The 19,720-nt window shown below is 46.1% G+C and overlaps 1 protein-coding gene across 1 annotated transcript in view; it reads right to left on the bottom strand.

Moving 5' to 3' along the window:
- Window positions 1-19,720, bottom strand: part of rps6kc1 (ribosomal protein S6 kinase polypeptide 1) — a 65,141-nt gene that overhangs the window by 32,970 nt on the left and 12,451 nt on the right. The window contains exons 3-9 of the mRNA XM_036549824.1: window positions 19,033-19,153; window positions 17,170-17,285; window positions 15,010-15,103; window positions 11,198-11,257; window positions 8,032-8,388; window positions 2,172-2,296; window positions 1,016-1,108 (exon numbers count right to left, since the gene is read on the bottom strand). Coding sequence (XP_036405717.1) covers window positions 1,016-1,108; window positions 2,172-2,296; window positions 8,032-8,388; window positions 11,198-11,257; window positions 15,010-15,103; window positions 17,170-17,285; window positions 19,033-19,153 — 966 coding nt within the window. The remainder of the gene's footprint in view (window positions 1-1,015; window positions 1,109-2,171; window positions 2,297-8,031; window positions 8,389-11,197; window positions 11,258-15,009; window positions 15,104-17,169; window positions 17,286-19,032; window positions 19,154-19,720) is intronic.

Below are 19,720 nucleotides of genomic sequence, written 5' to 3'. Positions count from 1 at the left end.
CACAAATACAGTCCTCAGATGAAAAATAATGTCATTTCAATAATGTTCGCTCTTAACCAATAAAAAGCAATGTTCCTCCACAATGATGAATATGAAGAGCATAAATATGTTAAAATATCACAAAATTCTCTCTTTTATCAAGGTCTCTTCCTAAATACCCTAGCTTGTCTGATGAATAATGTAACTAACTATCCAACAAAAAAAAATCAGTTAATGCCTATGAATAAAAGGTAAGTTGTACTGAGACATTTTCACGTGATCAAAGTGAGCAATATTACTAACCATGTAACACAAGTGTGTTGCACTAGTACACTGCTCCAATGCATTCGCTGCGACAGCTAGCCCTGGATGATGATGAATAACTCCCACAGTGCTCTACATTTTGATGCTTTCATCTCTCCAACATATATGTTTTTTTTTTAACCACAACCTATTAACCCTGAATTTTCCCTCCAGATAAACTGAAAAGCATAAAAACAAAACAGCACTGATACAAATTAAGACGGATGATATTATCAGACATTCAAGTGTAAACATATTCAAAGCAATTTTAACAAATAATCCGGATGTGAATTTTGGTTGAGTAAGAACATAAACAGGAATAGATTTTTTTTTTTTCATTATAATCATTATAGTCTCTGTGCTAAGATACTGGCTTGGTGTATTATTATATGAGAAGCGGTAATTTATTTGCCCTTTTGAAGACTCATAGGGACAAATTGCTGAATAAATCATCACGACCTTTGGCTTGGCCTTTTTTCATCCCACAAACTTTGCATGACCTTACAAGACGTGCCCAGATTAAAGACTCCTTTCTTCTGTTTTAGCGAGGGGGGCGCCCTGGCCAGGCCCCCCCCCTTTCCCTCCCTGGATCGCTCCGAGCCTTTCAATCGGCTCTGCCTTTTTTTTTTGTTTCACATCCTAAAGATCCGCCACTTCAAAGCACCCCGGCACCGCACCGCGCCGCGGCGGCCGATCCGCCCGCTGAACCCTCCAAGAGGCGCCCAAGAATTACCTTGTCGATCACCCCGAGGACCCTGAAGACCTTCAGCTCCTCGGCGGGGCTTCGCTGACTCCAGGAGGGCCTTGAACCCTGCGGCCCCGGGGCCTGGCGGTGGATATCAAAGATTAGACATCAATCACGGGCCCCTTGAAGGACGCGCGCCCGATGCAGCAAAAGGCCAACGAAGGAAGCAAATAAATAAATAAAGAAATAAAAGCGACCGGGAAGCGACTCGCCCTTATATCACAAACAGAGATGTAAGGTCAGGTCCTTTTTATTTTTCCCCCCTTTGCATTGACGGTTTTGGTTCTTTTATTCTGCCATTAAATGTTTTTGTCTGCACAAACTTCAGACTACAGCCATGCAGCACACTCTCTCAAAATAAATCTTCCCCTGTGGTGGTTCTTTTAAGAAACACAGCAGCTTGGCTTTATAACAGATATCTAATGTACTGCAGGGAGTTCTAAGTGGGCAAAGAACCCACCTACGCTTAAAATGATTACTAGCTGATAAACCCATAAGCACAGCACAAGAGCCGGGGGGAGAGTGTGTTTTAAACACTGAGGGCTACACAATGCGCAGTCTTAATGTGAGTGTTAATGACTGGCGAACAGTGCTTTACCGCTGAGACGCGAAGCTAGTTTCATCACATGATTCTTTATGAGGCATGCTTCCCTGACTTAACTGGCATTTACTGTGGGCCTAGCAAAAACTTCAGTTAACTGCTCTGTGCACAGTTTAATTTTAACAATATACCTGGCAACCCAGACTTGGCAGTGATTATTATGATTCAACACACTGGCAAAGGTCTACCAATCTGTTCTTAGTGTCCCTTGTTCAAACATTAAATCTTGTTCAAAAAGTTGGCAAATGATTAAACCCGTTTTGTCACCAACAGGAAAACCTGACAAAAATGCTAACAAGGAAATCTTAAAATGCCTCAAATGACAAAAGTTGCTTGGCAAAACTGTAACTCAAACGTACAGTAAATTGTAGTGTCAAAGTGTAAGTAAGTAAAAAAAACAAAACTGTGAACCTTCTCTTTAAGTCTGTACATACAACACTACTCCGTTGTCAAAAGTCATATCCTTATTTCCTTCAATGGGGGTATAAAGGGGTTTAAAAGGGTATAAAGTTCGGCAGAGTGTGAGACGTAGGTGAGACTGACCACAGTTTGCAAAGGTCCCGTATCCAGCATGTCCCTCAGGTACTGACTGGATATCTGCTCGGCGCGCATCAGGTACTCTGCAGTCTTCTTCTTCACCGCCTCTCTCCTGGTGGGGCTTGGCTCACCTGCGAACGTCCCAGACAGAGCACGTCAATCACAGCACTGGCCCCGCCTCCTCCCTTACCACCAGGAATCAGCAGAAAGAGGCCACACAGCTCAATCACATTTGGTAAAACTGTACATTTTATGATGAAAACCATACCACGATTCCAACTTTCCAACTAATAAAAACAGAAAGACCATGAATGAGACGCGTTTCAAAGGGAGCCAGGGTCTTATAATGGGACAGTAATGTGAAAACGCTTCTCGATTGGGAGAAATGGCGCAGGCGGGACGGGAGAAGGCTGAAGGCTGCAGCAGTGTCCGAGTCGCGGGCCCGTCTGCTTGGCGAGGGGGCGCGCGGGGAGAGGAATTAGGCAAGGCCTTTTGTGTCCGCAGAAATAAACACATAAAGCGAGGGCTGGACGACGTCGTAGGAGAGCGGAGCCGGCCGGGGTGGGGGGGACCGCATTCATAAGCGGGTCTGCGCTCAGCGGTGGCCTAGATTCGGCACAAAGTTCCCCCCATGCGGCGCCTGGTGAAGCCGGTCCAGGAACTTGGAGGGAAGCAGAGGGATGGAACAATGATAAGATAATGATCCTCTTACTTACACAATTGGCGCTCGGCGTTTTGGGCCCCTTAATCCACCCCCCCACCCCACCCCCCATCGAGGCACAACCATGAAGTATCAATGTCTGGCATTGGCATTGGCTTAGAATATACTCTGCCACCTGACTTGGTAGAGTTTTGCCACGTTAAAAGTGGAACGATCAGTTGCGTGAGACTGACCGCTAGTGTGTGCCTTTTCGACTTCAGCAATACACCTTTGTTTGAAACGAATTATGAAGAGAGCTGAATAAGCTGGTTGTGAGCAGGGGGGACAGTGCTAAGATTAGCATTTTGCTAAAGCACCTTTACATCGTCGCTGGGCAGGAAGCAAGGTCGAGCTGGGCCACAGCAACATTGTCCCGTCTTCTGCATCTCAAGGTTCAAATCCCCGGCTTTCCCCCCTCTCTCGTGTGCGTGCACCGGAATGGTGACAAGTCACGGTGGAGCAAAAAGGGAGGCAGGGGGAAGGGTAATAATCTGCATCTTTTAGAGGAGGTCTGAAATTAAGACCGCGGCAGTCGAAAATTCCCCCCCTAAACCGCCAACGCTCAGATTCATTGTGGCGGCCATTGTACTGTAAGCAGATCACAGATTGGTGATTGCCTGGGATGTCTGTGCGCTGGGAGGTTGGCAAACATGGCACCCCGGCAGACGGCTCCAGCGAATTCAGGCCGGATTGGCGGGTTTTCCGCGGCTCGCTGGGAGACAACCCGCCAAAAAAAAGCCGGCGAAAAGGGGGAGGCTGTGAAGATTTGAGGCGATGCAGAACCGGCCCGATAAGGCCCCGACTGTGAAATCTTAATTCCGCCGCATTTGTTTGCAAAATGAGCGTGGCCGTTTGATAAGGCTTCGGGCAACATTAATGGCTCAGCAAATGGAAACAGATATCATGATTAGGAGCCCCTCTTGTGATGCAGAGATAAAAGTATCCGTCTGATATTACACCAAGACAGCCGGCCAAGGAGGACCATTGGAGAGAGCCTTGTTTCTGGACCCGCCGTTTCTTTAGTTCTGCATGCAACAGACACTGTTTGAAGCAGCTTGGCCCGGCATCTCTAGAATTCCGTTCTGACTTCTGCGCAAAATGAAACCCGGGGCCACACTTCCCCAAGTCCAAGGTGCTCGGAGCCAGGTTGGGCTCGCAAAGCCGGAGAAGAATATCGCAATTAATTGAATCTGGCACGCATATAAAGAAATCATTCAGATGAGAGATGAAAAGGCATAATTCTGCCTTCGCCTGCCACTCCACCTCCAATGAGGTTTGGAAAGGTGCAGACTTTAAGATACTGCTGGAAAGTCAGGTTGCAAATTCCAAGATTTCAGAATCAAGCGCAAGTTCTGTTCACTTCAAAAAGCTGCCTATAGTGACAAAAAACATCTTTGTAAATACCTGAATCCAAGGCATTCACAGTGCATTCAGTACAAGCTTACACTGTGGTTCCCTAATGGCAGAGCCCAGAGTGGCATTTTACTCATGATAAACTGGAACCATATTTAGAGTAGATGCTATGAATCTCTTCTAACCTGCAGCTAAATTTGTTCAAACGTCCACGAGAAACTAATGGTAATTAGTGATAATTAAAACAACTATATAATAAAATAATTACCTCACAGTTCAGATGAAATAATCACTGACCACGGGTATCAGCGCATACCGATGTTATTTCCGTCTCTTCTACCAGCAGCAGCCTGTCCTACTCAGAGCAGGCTGACCTGACCTCTACTTCAGACAGGAGTGTCACATGACCACCTTCTGCAGGAGGCCATGACAGCTACAGAGGGCGATTCTGTCCGGCCAGCCGTGGCGGGGTGGGCGGCATGACGCTGGCGTGTTCGCGCGGAGTAAACAGCCTAAATGTCGCTGCCATCAGGAGACGCCTGGCGTGTCAGCAGGTGCAGGGGTGAGCCGCTGAGAGGGCGACACGTTCTCTGAGCGCGCGAGAGAGCGAGCGAGGCCTCTCCGCGGTCGCCCTCGCCCGAGAGCCCGCGCGGCCACCTCCGACAGCGCCGCCGCCGTCCGCCCGGCGACACCGCGTCCGAGAGCCGCCTCGCTCCGCCGGACCCTCCCGCCGCCCCCCCCCCCCCTTCCGCCGTTTATCAAACACCTCAAAATTCAGAGGGGGGGAAAAAAAAAAGCAGATAATAGGAGGGTTCTCTCTTCCAGCTCGAGGGCTAAAAAGGCTAAAAGGCACAATCTGTTCCCTTTTGTGAAGAGCATTACAGAGACAGTGAAGTGTTCGCCATCCGCGAGAGGCTGGCAAAACAAAGAGCCGCTCGCCTGAGCTGTAATTAAGATCCTTTTAAAAAATAAATAAATAACGGTAATTTGAGGCAACAAAATCCCCCCGCCACGCCGTTCTTTCAATGGCCTCCCATTATTCGCCGGAAACAAAAGCATCAAAACAAGCAAACAAACAAACAAACGGGGGAGGGAAAAAAAGCCTTTCTCCTTTGAAATGTATAGTGCCTTATTTCTTTATCTGCCCAACGATGGCACTTTGTGACGCCCGAATGGAAAGCCAGGCTCTCGTAATTTGCCCCCCGAAACGACTATGTGAGATGTGAGGTTGTGATAAACAAGGCACTTCTCTGGTCTGCTAAATGTGAGGGGGGGTAAAAATAAAAAAAAAATAAAAATAGATGAAAAGCGAGGAAAGTGGGTCTTAATGCCAACCTTGATGGCACGGCCCTCTCCCCACGCCTCCATTTGCTAATCTACAGCTGCGGCGCTTACCGATCCGCACGGATGAAGGTACGGCCGCAAGAAACCTCCCACTTATTTTATTTTCATCTCACTTTCCTGTAATTATTCCCTAAACCCGTAGCACAACAATGCAGGAAAAACATCTGCAGAAACAGGTAATTAATGTGTCAAGCCAAACTAATGCATTTTATATGAAAACTATGCTTCGAGGACTGTAATTATAACACTTCCCCCCCCCCCCCCCCCCCCCCTCCGGAGAATGATTATTTGTTGGATAATGCTTCACGTAACATGTAAGTGGTTATTTACAAAGTGTGCATTTTGATGCATTATTTCAGCCGTGGCCACTCATTCAGAGGGTACAACGGCAGCCCAGCTTCCTTAAGCATTTGCCATTCAGTCATTTGCATCAGTGTTTAAAAGGATTTCGCTTTCTTTGCTATGAAACATATAATTGTACTCATGCCACTAAATTTCCCTTGTTCATTTTTTTTTTTACCTCTCTGTCTCATTAATTACTAGTGCAGAATATAAAAATATGTGAACTAATTCTCCACTCTCAGACAGTAGGTCATCTTTATTAGGGCACCCCACAGAATGTCTGCAATTTTCTGAGTTGTGTATCATCTATTTTATACTAAGAAACAACAAACTTTCCTTCAATTTTAACTGAGCATGGTCACTACCTCTTAAAGCCTGATGCGACATGTTGTGTAAGTTACAAAGATGACACACAAAGTTAAAGGCTTTCAGAGGGGAGTTGCACTCCAAAAAAAAACAAAAAATCAGGGAAAAAAGTCCAAAAGTCTGAAACTCCACAAACTCACAAGCCGCAACTCTAAAAGCAAATCAGAAATCAACGCACTGCTCCCAAATCCTTTGTTTGTTTGTGGAGGGAGATAATTAACAATGCAAACTAGGGTTTAACAGCAGTGCCTCAGGGAGGGCAGCCATTAATTCCTCGCTCACTCCACCGTCCAACACACTGCCCGGCTGACTTTGCCCAGAGGCACCCCTCTCCCTGCCAAGGGGACAGAAGTTCTCCGGCTGAGGGCTGGGGAGGAGGGGTGTGGGGGGGATTCAGTCTTACCAAAATGTGTTTTGTCCTTAACTTTGAACAACAATAAAAATCCCTATCTGTGCCGTTGACGTGTTTTAGGTTTTGGGCGTTTTGGTGCCCGCCGAAATCGTAATGTTTTCAAAGATTAAAAAAGTGGCACGCGCATAATTTTGAACTAATCCTGGTTAAGGGCATACCGCAATGCGGTTAGATTGGATGCGGGCCAAAGTTTCGCTCAGGCCACCCATGGTCAGGGATGTGGCGAAGGCAGATGATGCACTGCGTCACCCGTTCTCAGCTACGCTACGCTCAACAGAAGCAAGGCCAGTTCTTTGGGCTCTTACACACTCAAATATGGCCTTTGGCTTTCATATACATATACATATACATATTTATACTACTATTTTTACCTGACAAGCCAGTTACTCCTTCTAAAACCTGGTGTAACTTGAGCCAGTACAATACACTGCATTCACACTAGCAGCCCATGAGTGTAAATACATCTAAAGAGTGGAGTTTGCAGGACCATCTGTGAGTATGACTATGAAACTCATCTCTCAAGCAGTGCGTATAGAAATCTTAGGTCTGTGACCATGAAACCCATCTCTAGGGGATTGAGTATAGGAATCTTAGGTCTGTGACTATGAAACCCATCTCTAGGGGATTGGGTATAGGAATCTTAGGTCTGTGACTATGAAACCCATCTCTAGGGGATTGGGTATAGGAATCTTAGGTCTGTGACTATAAAACCCATCACTAGCGCAGCGTGTATAGGAATCTTAGGCCTGTGTCTATCAAACCCATCTCTAGCGCAGCGTGAGTGGGAGTCTTATAGGAGCAATGTGTGTGGGAATCTCGTGTGCTGTGCCCTGTGGTTCTCCTTTCCCCAGACCAGCAGGTCCATCCCAGATCGGAGCCAGGCAGGAAGGAGGCGAGAGGGATCGCCTTGCCATCTCGGAGGGAGGGAGAGATATGGGAAGGGCTCCAGCAAGCCTGCAAAGTTCCACGGGAAGGGAGAGAAGCGAAGGAGGGCGCGGTGCTTTCTGGAGGGATGGCTGCAAACGCTGCCAATCTTTAGCGAGACTGTATCATAGTTACATGAGCAATTTATTTAGCATGGCGATGATTTTTCTTGCAAATCCATAGATTAGAAACACAGAGCTATTGGCTGGGAGCTGAATTTGAGCGCACAGGGAATCAACGGGCATCAAAACATGGCAGTGAGAATCAGTCAGAAAACAGACGCGTCCCACCTTTGAGAGACTGCTCTGCCCAATAAGAGTCTTCCATATAATAAAATGTATCGAATTAACACTGACTGCAAACTAAATAGTGAAATAATGGAAGGTGTGCCTCTCAGTAGGAAAGGCCAGCAGTGTTTTCTGTACCTTGGACTCCCTGTAAGAGCAGGTCCACTCCGCTCCTGTAGTAGGAGAAGGCCGCCTGGTAGTCCTGCTCCCCCTCCTTCTGCACAGCGAGCTTGATCTGCTCGCCCGCCCTCTCCAGGTAATCCTTCTTCCCCGCGCGGGGCTTCAGGCTCCCGGCGAACAGCGCCGCCCTGCTGGCCCGGCCGGCCTCTAGGTCCGGGGCTGAGGGGCCATCCTCCCGCGGCACGTGCGGGGAGGGGCTGCGACCCCCGGCCTGCTTGTTTGGAGAGCTGCCGCCTGAGGCCATTCCATCGTCCAGGTCGGCCAGGGAGTCGGTGTCCACCCGCAGGGAGATCAGATCACTGTCGCTGGAGAGCCCTGACGGGAACAGCGAACGGCGGTCAGCTATAGAGGCACAGGCCACACACTGACTGAACAGACACACCACTCACACCAGGCCAAAGGCCACACACTTCCACGCCAGAGGAAGCCCTCTTCTTCAAGCATACACAGACTGAAGAGTTTCAAATCATTCATCTGAGACAAATCCTTCAAATAAATTTACCAGTACTACTTCAAAACAGCTGCTAGATTACAGTATACAGTAAGACTGGTACTGTAGTTCCTTTTGAATATATACCATTCAAATGGCATTACTGTAAGAGATGAAGAAATTGAAACTATATTTTCTTATCAGGGGCCACAACATCATAATTCTTAAACATCATTTGGAAGAAGTGCATGAATATAAACCATATACCCACATACTGTACAATGTAATATTATTCTACTGCTCCTCAATATTCTAGATCTTAATATAATCTCCAGTATGGATGCAGATGTCCGTAAGCAGTGGATTAAGATTGGCAGATTATAAACTAATCAGGATGAAAAATATTTTCTGATGGGTGGGGGAGGAATCTTGCTTTAAGCACCGCGCCACCGAGCAGGAGGTACGATTTGCTATTATTTCACCCCATCCCGCGTGTCTACAGCACGGGGGGACACTTCCTTGCGCTGTCCTTGTCGTGAGAGGCGAACGAGGAGATTACAGGAGGGACCGGCCGGGCCTTCTGGCCAGGTGTGCACGGGAGCTCGGGGGATTAATCGGACTCGGAGGAAACAGGGGCAAGATAAACCACTCCGCTCATCATTTCTTATAATCCCATGAACTGACAGGATTGCCCCCTTCCGCCCCTCCTTCCTCTATATAAGCAGTTTAAATGGTAGGGGGTGGGGGGGTGCTTTTGCAAAAGGGTGCCAAAAACACACTCTGGCCACTGGTGTCACACATCAAGGTACAAGGCAGGTGAGTGTCTTAAATAGTCAGTGTTATTTGGTTACTTGTCTACAGATAGAAACCAATTACATTAACTGTATCCCAACTGATAAGCTCTAACAATTCCTGTGCTTGGTATGATTGTGTGGTATTACTTTGGCATTATACAAGAGTGCAGTCCTGTAAAAACAAAAAAAAAACCTGCAGCATGAATTTGCCGCCTGTCAATCACAGCCGGCTGTTGTGAAGACACCTGGAGAACTCTGTGCTGAGTAAGGACACAAACGTGGACCCAGCTGAAAGTTCATCACCACAGAAAGCAGCTCTTTCCACACAATGTCAAAAGTCATTAGAAACCAGCCACTACTCAGACAAATTTGGGATGGTTTGATTAGAGGCCTAACAGCACTCTGTGTCCGTACTCAGAAACAGCAGCTGAGGCGGAGCAGGAGGGAGGGTACGCAGACGAGACGAGGCAGAGAGAACAGCCAGTGAATCTTCGCCCTCACAAACTACCACCTCCTCCTGACAAAGGCGGGCCGAAACTCCACAACACTGGAGACGTACAACACAACCATTTCCCGGACTAATTACTGAGTACCATCTTTGACAGCACCTCTCTCTGAAAGAGTAATTATGTTTTCCGTCCACTTTGGTAAAATGTGTTGCTTCTGGATTCTAAACCGTGGGCTGTACAATTCCTGAATGAGATTAAATTAAAATAATTTAACAGGGGAGGCTAACGCCAGTGTCACAGTTTTAACTTGTACTGACACACCACAACCACATTCCTCCCTGCAGCTGCTATTACTTTCAAAACCAACGCTGAATGGATGCTCCTACAAAGCATATTTAATTTAAGCTAGAAATTTGTGTTTGGTACATTATGACAAAACAATATCTTAAAATAATTGACCCTTAAAACACAAAAAACATGTTGCTGTTGGCTTGAATTGGTCCTCTAGTGTCCTACTGAACAGCAGTGATGGTACAAGTTTTTACAAGTTTTTTTTTTTTTAAACTGCGTTTTTGTCATGAAATAATAACTGCTGCCTGAATTTGCGGAAATCCCCGAAAGTGCGGGCTTGATTGATATTAATTTCCCTCCGCACGCTCACGCCTCTGTTTAACGCTCTTTCCCTGCTCCCTCCATCAATTAAACACACAAAACCGTCGGGTCGAGCCCCAATTAATGCAAACTCATGCCATACATAATTTATGCATGTTGCTGCATTAAAGCGGAGGTCAACAATCAGAAAGGGACTTCATATATTAAAGCAGATCCATAGTGAATTATGTATAGTAGAGTATAATGAAGTGACAGCATCAATACTGTAATGCTTTAGGGAGGAATATTTATCTTAGCCAGATACTGAGGGAATAAATCAAGCCCACGGTGGGGGAGAAAATACTTTACTGCACAGATCTGCTGGATGTGCAGCGCAAAGAATTTCAGTAAAAGAGTTACATTACATTACTGCCATGTAGCAGACACTCTTATCCAGAGCGACTTGCACAGGTTACAATTTCTACATGTTACCCATTTATACAGCGGGATATTTTACTGAGGCAATTCTGGGTGAAGTACCTTGCCCAAGGCTACAGCAGCAGTGCCCCAGCATGGAATTGAACCAGCAACCTTTCAGTCATGAGCCCTGCTCCTTACTCCTATGCCACACTGCTGCCCAGAGTTATAGTGTACAAAGTAATTTGTAAGAAAAGCATTTTACTCTGGTAATTATTGTGAACCATTTTATTGTGCACTGTGTTCTACGAATCTCACATGGGGATGAAGGATCAAAAAATCTGTGCCACTTATGCCATGAGAACTGCTCGATACTGCTGAAAATAATGAGTGTGCTGATGTCACAGATGTGCTAAATTTGCATTCCAGACAACAGCACTTACCTCCATACTCTGACTGACTGGCAGCTGTCAAATCATCCACCCCACCAATATCTTTATGAACTGCAAACACAAAATAGAACATGTAATTCAGGGGTTCATTTGAAACATCTTGCAATTTATCAACAGTCATTCAGAAAGTAATGGACATGAAATGATTTATGTCTGCAATAATTTTCACATGGAAAATAAGAAATGGTAAAGCTCAAAGAATGCTAAATTATCATGTAGAATAAAATGGCATTACAACTAGATAAAGGCATTAGATTTGAGTATTACTTCTTGAGTATTCCACCACTGCAAAATCAGACTCTATTACAACATGCATGCACGTCAAAGAAGGAACACCACAGAATGCGTCCAATTCAAAAATGAGTCTCTGAAAGTTGCGTCACGTCCTACTCCGTAGCCAAAACCTTTTTTTCCCCATTCCTGGCTTCTTGTGTTTTTTTTCTCCTAAATGAATTACAGTGTTAAACTCAATCCTCCAATTCGGCAATTACTTCCAACGCCTTGCCTGACGATTGCGCTCACAGTTGCCGTTCCGCTAACATGCGTTTGGGAACGTGACACCTAACAATGAGAAACCTGTAATCAGCCAACATCAGAGAGCAACGTCTGAGGGTTTAATTAAACTCTATCTGGTCCGCACAGCATGACGGCTAACGATGAACACGTTCTTATAAACTTTTTTTTCCACCACAGAACATGCTGATGTGATTACGCACCACTCAGCCGACTGAGCTGGGGACTGCGAAGAGAGTTACTGAGACCATAATTAAGTTAACGAAGGACCTGATCACTTCAGACTCATTCAGATGCTTTCAGAGGCAGATAAAACTTAATTCTCTATCACTGTAACTAGCATTTTTTAAACCAATCTTTAAATTTTAACCAAAAAAAAAAAACTATCACAAGATCACAGCATGAAACAGCTTTCATTTTAATACAGAGAGGGAAAAAAAAGTCAAAAAAATCTATTGAACTGTTTCTGCAACAGAGCTCTTCCCAGTTATTCTGGATAATTCAAGCCGTCTGTGCCTTTCCTCTAGGGAAGGGATCATGGTTCTAAATACGGCCGCGTCTCCTAGCTTGATTGGGGCGAGAGTTCACCGAGTTCTGTCAACATTGCCCTCAAGTGGAGGCCGGGGAGAAGTCCTCTGGTCGGGGTTCGCACAATGGCCCACTGAGAACAATGCGCTGTGGGGAGAGAGAGACTAGCTGGCGCAGGGGGATGACAGGGGCCTTATTTCTGGGTCACAGCTGTTGGAGAGAAATCCTCACCCCCCCCCACCCGAAACACAGACCCGCCTTTCACCCGATTCGCCCACGTTCACCCGTTTTCAGAGCCACTCACGGACACTCTCTCTCTCTCTCTCTCTCTCTGTCTCTCACACACACACGCTCACACACACATTCTCTTCAGGTAAAATAAAAAAAATTAAGAGGAGGACAACGGACAACCCAGGGTTCAAGAGAAATATAAGGCACTGTCTTAAGTGAATTTTCCAGAAAACCACATCCTGTGATTACTGAGAAACATTCTGTATGGCATTGCTGAGAATGTATTTTGTCCTCACTCAGAACTAAGAACTAACAATTCCTCTCCCAGAGGCATAGAGAGGTAGCAATCAGAGAAGGAGGGGGAACAAATGGCCAAGGTGGGCTTCAGCATTTTGGATAAATGTATCCCATCACTTTGTGCTTGCTCTTGTTTCTGCTTACCATTTTCCCTATCAATTTTATCTGGGAATTAAATACGTTATTCTAAAAGAATAACCTTAGGATATTTTCCTCTAAGTTCCAAATCATAAAGCCATTCAGAACACTCCATGGACGTGAGCAAGAAAGTTCTTTCCCTCCCAGAGCTCTCCATTCTGTCTGCTTTTATGCCCAACCACCACAGATTCACTGCTCACTGCAGCCACGCTGTGCACAAGCAACTTCAAATAGCGCCACACAGTGGAATCTGTCACCATTACTGATGACGTCATTTGTTTCGCTCTCTTGAGACCTTTAGGACAGAGTAGTTATACTGTGCATGTCAATACTCGATGTTCGAAATCTGATTAAACATACATGCACAGACTGTACTTACACATGTGTACACGCATACAAATTCCCATTTGAAGCCTGTATGAGAAGTTACCCAATAGCGCTTGTATTCAATATTCAGTAATTGATAAAGACATTGGATGAATGTTGCTCAACAAAAGCTGATTAAATAATATTGCATGTTCTATAGATTATACAGCATTTCGCAGTGCTTTGGAAGGCTATCATCGAGCAATCAAAAGCCAGAGAGGCTCTAATGTATGAGACTGAGATAGAGACTACTGCACATCTCACTGAACCTGCGAAAGGTACCATGATTTAAAGTTAACATGTCTGAGCCATGGCACATCAGTGAGAGTTTAACCCCCTGCATTTCACGGCACGTGCTGACCGTCCCATTCAGACACTCCGAAGGGGACCACCCCCGCATGGCGACGCCCAGCGTCCTCTCACCAATGCCCGCCTGCCTCTGTCCAATGACACGCAGTGAGGACACTGACTGCGGTTATGAGTTTCCATTTACACTCTGCTGCTTTCTTAAGCCAGATCATGAAAGACCACTGACGGCGCTCGGGAGGAGCAACTGTGACTCTTCTCCATCGAGAGAAATTGTTTTCCTTAAAAAATATGTCTGAACTCTGAATGGCACTGACGTGTTCTAATATGACAGTGTGTGACCAAAGGACTGTAGGAATGTCAACTGAACAGCATACTCTAAATACTTCAGAGGTGTAGTTATGCATCGGTTGATATCCTTTGAAGAGGTGCATAGTGTTTAATGAACTAACTGGGCACACTTTATTTTGAAAAACGTATTGTGATGAGAGGTTAAACAATGCATCCGATGCTTTACAAACAATATACTGACAGTTACCAACACATTAAAACCTCTGATAATTCATTAAATCGAACTAAAGGGCACACTTCATCTGTTTTTGTGCGTTATTAACACCTCATAAATAAAACATATACCTCGTACATGAAAGTCCAGTTGTATGGAAAACTGATTTTGCACATCAGACAGGCAGCATTCGTTACAGCAAACTCAGGTTACACTGTTAAAATAATGCTACAGGGACCTCTACTGGACAGATCGGTAAATGCAGGTGTTCTGTTCCTGCTGTTAGATTGCAATCTGTTAAACAACTGATGACAGTTCCTGGCAATAAAGTAAATAAGTACTCACAAGGAAAATAAAACAAAAAATAACAGCACTTCAGGCTCCACAGTGGCAACCAATCTAATTTTAACTAAAGAAAGGTATTAGAGAAATCCTGCTGCTAGGATTGATAAGCACATTGTGAGTGGCAGGGGGGTTAAGAAGGGTAGACATTTACACAACAGAGGGGTACCAAGAGCCGACGGATACAAAGTGGCTAAGCAGTGAAGCCAGGCTGGCAGAAACTAAATGACAAAAGGGGTGGTAATGGAGTGAAGTGAGAGACAGGGTTACTGAATGACAGAAGAGAGGGGCGGGGTTACAGAATAATAGGAGTGGTTTATATCACAGTTGAGTGAGGGGCGGGGTTACAGAATAACAGGAGTGGGTGGTAACACAGTGAAGTGAGAGGCGGGGTTATGGAATAATAGGAGTGGTTTATATCACAGTTGAGTGAGGGGCGGGGTTACAGAATAACAGGAGTGGGTGGTGACACAGTGAAGTGAGGGGCGGGGTTATGAAATGACAGGAGAGGGGCAGGATAGTCTACACAGCATACACTTGTGTGATGGTGACAAGGGCTCAAGAATACCAGTCTTACCTTCAGAGCTGCAGTCAGACAAGCTGTCGGTGAGGAAGTCTGACAAGGGCTCTGGGGGCCCGATAAGTTCGGAACCGTCGTGGACCTCACCGCCCTGAAAGAGAATCAATACCTGATCAGCTGGGTTACGTCCACTGAATACCTCCCCTCCTTCCTGCAACAGTACCAATTTGTACTCCATAAATCTCTGCAGAATAGACTACTCTATAAAGTCAGTGAGGGCTTCTCAGCATCTAGGCCCACCTTCTCTTAAATAAACTCCCAAATTCAAGGGAAAGAAAAACTTTTACTGACACAGTGTCACTGACAGAGAGCTGAGGACAAACACCATCCATTGGCATTATAAGGTCCTGACAAGGTTTGGTTCAGGGGTTTTGGGATGAATTCAGAACTGTTTACAAGTGCACCAACTAGCTTACTGAAAAATAAATCATCTGAAAGACCATTTGAATTGACGTCAATCAGGAAACATCCTGCAAAAGCAGGGATCAAAAGCAAGTCAATATGCTTCTTCACCATAATTTAATCTGATACTGACTGTACGTTCACACCGGGAGCGGCAAAAGCGTCAAAATTCGCTCTGGCCGCCCTGCCGACAACGCTGTCGAAGAAGTGGACACGTAGATGAAATAGGCGGCTACAAGTTCCTTTGGAATGCTTGGGCTTGCAAACATAAGGGGCCGTAAAGCAAACAAACGTGTCGACCGGTATCTTTGTGCTGACTGACCACAAGTAGTGTAGTAGTGTAGAAATCTTTTAATCGTTAAGGTAAGAAATCGATTGATGAAGGAAAGAAATGAACAATTATAATTACATGTTTGGTAATGAAATAAACTAATTAAAAGCCATCTGTGTGGTGAGACTTTTGTATATATGTTAAATGCTAAGTCAAATTTCAATATGCAGTTTATAGAACATGTTTACTAGCCTTGGTCTTTAGTTAACGTTAACGTTAATTTGTGTGTAGCCTACATTGATTAAATAAACCTCTCCTCCATTGTGCTTGGGAACTAACTTTTTGGTGGGAACAAAAGTTTACACCGTTGTGTTCTTTAGAATTCTCTAGAGCAGAGCACTTCTATTCCGATTGGTTGCCGCCGAACCGTATCATAGCTCATTACCATAAAGTTGCCCAGACTTCAACTTTGACGCCCACAGCGCCCAAGACGCACCGCCAACAGTCATGCCATTGCTCGCCGCCGAGCGACGCTGGCTCACATAGAAAATGAATGACTTCCGGTCGCTTTGACGCTCTCGCCGCTCCCGGTGTGAACGTACGGTAATAACTACAACTAATATCAAGCAGTTACTTGTACAAGTAATTGTTACTAAGTAGACGCGGATTACAAACCATCTACATTTTGCAGCATCAGTGCTTCTTTGCAGAAATTGTCAATATAAATAAAAGAATAACAGACCGCAGAAACGGGGTGGATTACTGGCTACAATGCAGCCCCTCTCCTTCCCTCTGTTCCTTCCAGCAGGCTCCATTTTGCAGGGAGTTTCACAGAGGGAGCAGAGAGGAGTCGTGACATTGTTCCGCAGGACAAAGGCTGGTCCCGGTGGGACGGCTCCGGGGAGAACTCACCAGATGTACGTACTAATGAGGCGGCGTGCCCCTCGACCCTCAGCGAGAGATCCGCCGTGCCCCTCTGATCATTAGCATAGGACGGCCCCCTTTCAGCGGACCCCCGCGCCGCGGACAGGAAGGGCGCCCTCGCCCCGCTAACGAACAGCGACGAGGGCCGCCTCCACTGCCTGTGAAGCTCCGGCCTGATTACGACACATCGGCTCGCGTCTCGCGTGCAAGCTATCCATCTTGCTCATGCGTCAGCTGCGTGGAGGACCGCGAGTACGCAGCGAGTTCCACACACTGGCTGCTGTGTATTCGGAGCATGCTCTTCATCGCTTATCCATTAGATGTTCAGCCTCATTAACTTATTCGAGGCAACATGAATTTCCTATATTTATACATTCGGATCTGGAAGTCACTAATATACATTCACCCGACCTAGTCAAAGCCCATCAATATAGTCGTGGGTGTACTTCGACCAATTGGGGCATAGTGTACTGCTGAAGACCCAGCGGCACCATCTCTGCAGGCCACAGGCCTCTGATGGACCATGAAGGCACGCTTTCGTTCATTTTTTGCCACGGTACCTTGAAGAAGTCCTCGATGTGCTGGCTGCTGTAGAGGGCAGGGATGTTGGCGGAGAACTGCAGCAGGTCTTCGGAGCACTGGCGCCTCTCCTCGATCACGGTGTCATCGAAGCGGCCTGCAGGGGGCGACGAAGAAGCTGCTGTCACACAGAGGTGAATCTGGCTTTCGGACAAGCGGCTCGGGCTTTTCCCAGAGACACCAGGTCAAACACAACTCTGTGGTCAGGCAATTATCTGACTGGTTCTGTACAGCTCACTGACCATTTTTCAGTCGAATGCTGTCATGGTTCAAGAGGTGGCAACGCCTTGTATGAATTAGTTTGCAGAGCACGTTTCAGTTTTCTTGCACAGAATGAATATGTGCTTAATGTATTATGTATAATGTATCATATTATGAACAGCACAACACTGAATACAGGTATTTTAACAATAGAAATGTGTTTTTACAGCTGTCTCATTGTTGTACCTGTGCTGCTGTCTACCACTACTCCCACCTCGGGTGTTAAAGTTTTTTCTGTTCTATTCAGCATGTTCAAAGACAAAGGACCAACATAAGCATCTGTCTGTAAAAATCCACTCAGTATCCAACCCATCATTATTTGCTATACCCTTTCTAACAAGCTGTTCACAAACTCATATCCCTGGTTTTGCCACTTATTCAAGAGGGACTGACAAGACAGGAACAACATCTCTGTAATCTGTCCAATCAAACTGAATATGTAAATGACTTAGGAGGCTATAAATGACGTAACACTGGTAACAATACACAAGCAACAATGGCACAAAATAACAGTGGAGTAAAGGGGGCTGAAAAGAAGCCTAAATTCTCATATGAAGGCTATGGTGTCTCCGGGAGGAAAAGGTGGCCAACTCCAAACTATTTCAAGAAACTGCTGCCCATTAATATGTTCAAGTGGTTTCCTTTTAGCCACGAGCCAAATGAAACCATAAGTACCACAGCAATCAACTGCAAACATATCATGAGTTTCTTTACCCCAGATACAATGCAGTGTAAAATAGCCCTGCACTAACAGTGACAAAAGCCTAAGAGTACAAAATGACAGTGATATATAGAACACAGTACTGTAACTGAGCTGCACTACAAATTTGTAATGCATCCATTTTGCGCAATCTATTGATTTTGCATTATACAGCAACACAAAGAAGACTTCACTATACTGCTACAAAATGAGCTCAACCAATAAATACTGAGCAGCTTTCCAGCTGTATTCTTTCTCAGGGGTGTAATGGAGGCGATTGTTGAAATGGAGTTGGTCCTTTTGCTCCTGCAGTGAGCGAGCATGAATTTTCTGTTTTCCTTCGTCTGCATTTTGCAGTACACCTGCCTTCCTTGTTTCTTTTTTTCAGACAGTCAGTTATTTTTAATTCTTTCGCCACAGAATCAGATCTTCTCTTTGAAGACATTATGCAGATTTTCTGAGGCTCAGGCACATTCTTGTATCAGCCTTGAAATGATGGCGCAAAAGCAAAAAAGCCGGCTGAGAACAGACGACAAGACACAGCCAGCATTTGATATAAAAAGATGGTCTTACCTTCTAAAATAAATGGCATGCAATTACTTTCTAAGCAATGCTTGGAATACAAGCTGAACAGCAGTATATTATGATCCCACTATTCATGTGCTTCACAGCAGTCCCTATCCAACACTTACTTTTTCAAATGAAGAATTCATTTAAAGCGTCCCATTCATCAGCCTTGCTCTGCTTCCTACGGGACTGTAACCCATAACAATGCAGCATACCTCCACACTGGCTCAAAACCCGAGGTTCTGTGTCCTGCACAGCGGCTGGTTTTAGCAGGACCTCCCTGGCCCCCGTCCTCTCACACACACGCGACTCTTACCAAACACTTTGGCCTTGGCGAAGGGCGGGAAGAGCTCCGACTGGTGGCAGAGGTTCTTGTGGATCTGCCAGAGGTCCCGGTGCAGTTTTCGGAAGTCGCTGTACCTCTTCCACACGGTGATCTACGAGGTGGGAGAGGGAGAGGTGCTGGGGGTCAGCGTGGGGCGCTCTGGTCAGCCAAAGCGTGTCGGCCAGTGACCCTACCCCGGGGTTCCTGCTGACCGTCCCGCCACGGTCGGTAGTCCCGGGCACGCAGGTGGGACCCCCTTGTCCCACATGCTCACCTCCCGTCGGCCCTTGTCCCCGTGAAGCCACAGCGGAGGAGGACTATCCCGCTGCTGAGTCCGAGGAGCCGAAGACTGCCCCCCCCGCACAGGAACGGTGCCCCCGGCTCGGACTCCGGCTCAACAAAGACAGCGTGTGTTCTCCGCCCCCTCGCTCGCTGCTCTAATTGGTGTCATGCCTCCAGCATTTAGGCCGCTGTCCTTTCTCGGCATGGGTGTGGGAGCGAGTGAGCGCGGGGGTGTGCTATTTCTCCTAGCGACAGCCTCCTTAACGAGGACTAAGGCGACACCATTATGGCCTCGTTAAAGTTTTTATATTGCTATTTCATTAATAAAGCCAAACCCAGAGGGAGTAGTTATGGGTTTTTGGGGCTGTCAGCACTGTATTTGTTTCCCATACAGACA

The sequence above is a fragment of the Megalops cyprinoides genome, chromosome 17 (genome assembly GCF_013368585.1).
Source record: "Megalops cyprinoides isolate fMegCyp1 chromosome 17, fMegCyp1.pri, whole genome shotgun sequence".
Taxonomy (NCBI): domain Eukaryota; kingdom Metazoa; phylum Chordata; class Actinopteri; order Elopiformes; family Megalopidae; genus Megalops; species Megalops cyprinoides.
This window is presented reverse-complemented; position numbering and strand designations above follow the sequence as displayed.